The sequence below is a fragment of the Eurypyga helias genome, unplaced genomic scaffold (genome assembly GCF_000690775.1).
Source record: "Eurypyga helias isolate BGI_N326 unplaced genomic scaffold, ASM69077v1 scaffold20516, whole genome shotgun sequence".
Taxonomy (NCBI): domain Eukaryota; kingdom Metazoa; phylum Chordata; class Aves; order Eurypygiformes; family Eurypygidae; genus Eurypyga; species Eurypyga helias.
The window spans coordinates 8,555-11,827 of record NW_010254910.1 but is presented as its reverse complement, the minus strand read 5'-3'; the positions used below and the strand labels follow the sequence as shown (position 1 = coordinate 11,827).

The 3,273-nt window shown below is 54.1% G+C and overlaps 1 protein-coding gene across 1 annotated transcript in view; it reads left to right on the top strand.

The window, feature by feature from the left end:
- Positions 1–3,273, top strand: part of DBH (dopamine beta-hydroxylase (dopamine beta-monooxygenase)) — a 13,759-nt gene that overhangs the window by 3,358 nt on the left and 7,128 nt on the right. Inside the window, exons 4-6 of the mRNA XM_010153171.1 lie at positions 433–690; positions 2,001–2,177; positions 2,626–2,728. Coding sequence (XP_010151473.1) covers positions 433–690; positions 2,001–2,177; positions 2,626–2,728 — 538 coding nt within the window. The remainder of the gene's footprint in view (positions 1–432; positions 691–2,000; positions 2,178–2,625; positions 2,729–3,273) is intronic.

The following is a 3,273-nucleotide window of genomic DNA, read 5'->3' as shown; positions in this document are numbered from 1 at the left end:
TTCAGCAGCACCTTCCTTGCAGTAGACTTTCAGCAGAGCTTTTCTTGGTATATCCCAGCAGAAGCTGGGAGAAAGGGAGGAATCCAGGGAGTTTTGTTTCTGCTGTTCCTTCCCAGGCTGCTGCCCATGGCCATTGCTGGGGCTGGGCTGCAGGGTGGGATGAGCCCTGAACCAGTGTGGCCATCCCAGCCTGGAGCTGGGGGAGGGACACGGGGCTCTGAAGGAGCAGGGACGATACGTTACCCTTACAGAACTGATGCCATCTAGGGAAAACTTTTCAGACTCTCTCAACTGGTAGGGAACCCTTTGTGATCACATCAGCCAAAGAAATGCTCCAAAATCTATAGTCTGCCACCAGTACTGGTGCTAATAATCCATGCAGTTCACGTTCCTGCAAGAAAAACTGCATGATATACTTTGCTCTCGCTTCAGGATGGCACTGTGCACCTTATCTATGGGATCCTGGAGAAACCGGTCCATTCCCTCCACGCCATCAACATCTCTGCCATCCACAGGGGACTGCAGAGGGTGCAGCTGCTAAAGCCCAACATCACGGTCCCTGAACTGCCCAGCGACATGAAGACCATGGAGATAACAGCCCCTGACATTGTTATTCCCAGCCAGGAGACAACCTACTGGTGTTACATGACAGAGCTCCCAGACGACTTCCCCAAACATCACATTATCATGGTAAGAGGCAGGAGAAAAGGGTTCTGGTGCAGATCAGCAATCATGTTCACATTCAGCCATTCTGCAAAGTCCACCTCTTCCCTGCCCTTTCACAGGAAGGCTTTCAGACCCATACACCCTCCCCCAAAACATCCCCCGGAGCCATCCCACCAGCCAGCATCCTCCTCCTGTCTCCCAGAGAACCCAAAACCTGAAGTTTCTCAGCAGAAGGTGGCAGGTTGGTGACTTTCCACCTGACACACCAAGCAAGTACCAGGGCAGGCTCAGAGCAGAGCTGTAGCCATCAAGAACAGACCCATGGCAGGATTATAGCACACGTGAGGAATGTATAAACATGGGAAACAAAGGAACAGGGCTGGCGAGAGCAGAGCAGAGCAAGCCAGGGTATGAACTGACCTCCAAAAAATAAGACATACTCCAAAAAAAAAAGGTCATAGGCATAAATGCAGCTCGTATGCATGCTGTTGCACATGCTCGGGTCACCTCCTCCAAAGGAGAGGCAGAAGCCTGCAGGCAGCCCAGCGCCAGGAAAGGCAGGTGTAATGCCAGACCGACCACGGCGAGCTGCCAGGAGAGCATCACCCCAGCAGGCACAGAGGGGGCTCGGCAGGTGACCTGGCACACCCCGAGTCAAAACCATGCGGCAGGGAGAGGGAAAACCTGACACACGAGCCAGAGTGCTTGGTGAGCTATAGGGGAGAGACGGCGTTGCAAAGGAAAACGCAGAAGGATTTTCTCTCCAACAGATGGTGTGAAATGAATCATCTGTGTGTAAGTAAAAAGTGCGTAACTTCTGATACCTTCCTGCTGCTGCAGATCATTTCTACAGCTGGTGCTTTTAGCCAGAGCCGCTCCTCAGGCTTGTTTCAAGTCACTCTTTCTACCCCAAATCCCCCTCTCCATGCCCTGAGAAGCTGCTGGCTAGAAACAAAACACAATAGCTGCAGGCATTGCAGCTGCAACGAGGTCAGGACCCTCTTTAGGAAAGAGCAATGTCCCCAGGGTCACCCCAGCCCTGCAAAACTGGCAAAGCGCTTGGTCATCACAAAGCAGACTGAGATCTGCTGAGCAGGTTCATCTGTCACCGCAGAAGGGATGAGATGTTTCTCTACGGGCTCTGGTGGACTCTGGGTTGGTCTCAAAGCCAGCCAAGAGCTCTTGGCCCCTGGTTCCTCATGCCCAGAGAAGCCTTCCCTCCCCATCACTGTCTCCCATTCGGTACCGGAGAGCAGACATACCTATCAGCATCCAGCAGTCCCCGGGGATGGGCTCTTGGCAAACGGTCTTAACGTGTCCTTCTTCTCGGGCACTGGGAGCCAGTGATCACGGCGGGCAACGAGGCTCTGGTCCACCACATGGAAGTCTTCCAGTGCGCTGCTGAGTTCGACAGCTTCCCCCGCTACAACGGGCCCTGCGACTCCAAGATGAAGCCAGACCGGCTCAACCACTGCAGGCACGTGCTTGCAGCGTGGGCCATGGGAGCGCAGGTGGGTGCAAGGTGGGACCCTCTGCCCTGAGTGAAAGCTTTGCTAATGGGTGTTTTCCTGCTGCCTCCCAGCCCTTCCCCGACTCATCTTGGGATTGTCCCATCTGGGCTGCCCCAACCCAAGTCTCTGCTGGGTTTTGTGTCCAGCCCTGTCTGAGCTCCCCCCAGATGTGTCTGAGTTTCCACCTCACCGCAGCCCACCTCCTCGGTGCCATAAATTGGCGTGATTCCCCTACTTGGTGGTTATGCCATTGCACGTGCACGCCCGTGTGCAAGAAGCCTTTCTGAGCAAGACCAGCTCACCAAGCACTACCACGAGCACAAGTCACGTCCCTCAGCCCACAGTGGGGTCAGGATTATGCTCACACATTTCCCTCAGGCTTTTCAGCCTTGTCCCCAGGAAAGGCACCCCACCACTTCCCTAACCACCCTCCTCCTTCTGCTTTCAGGCTTTTTACTATCCCGAGGAAGCAGGTCTTGCCTTCGGTGGTCCGGGATCCTCCAGATATTTGCGCCTCGAGATTCATTACCACAATCCACTGGTGTTTGAAGGTGAGTGGGCACGTGGCGATGCCCAGTGCATCCCCAGTGAGGCAGTGCCTGGAGAGCTGGTAAACCCCAGGCACTGCCACCCTGCCAGGGAGGGCTTCATACAGAAGAATCGTTGGCCAAAATCACAGCCCTGTTTGCAACTGTCTGGAGACCTCATGGTCCAGATCTGCACAAGCACGAGGAATATATTAAATATATTAAATAAATGTATTAATATATTAAATCCTCATCATGCTGCTGCCTTTCTGGTCTCAGCATAGTCATCCTCACCGAAGCTGGACCCCATCCTTGTGCATGTCCAGCAGCGGAGAAGGAGGCTCATGAAAGGGAGCCTGGCTGAGCCCACAGCCCCCCTGGCATTAAGTTGCCCCTATACATCGTTCCTGCAGGACAAAGTCCAAGGCAACGGCAGTATTTAGTTGGGCTGGTGGTGGTGGGTCTGAGCTTAGAGCCAGGAACAACAGGGAGACAGCACCAGCCTGGCTGGGGATGGGGAAATTTAGATGTTGTTTTAGTGGTACTCCTGCTTCAACAACACTGTCAGG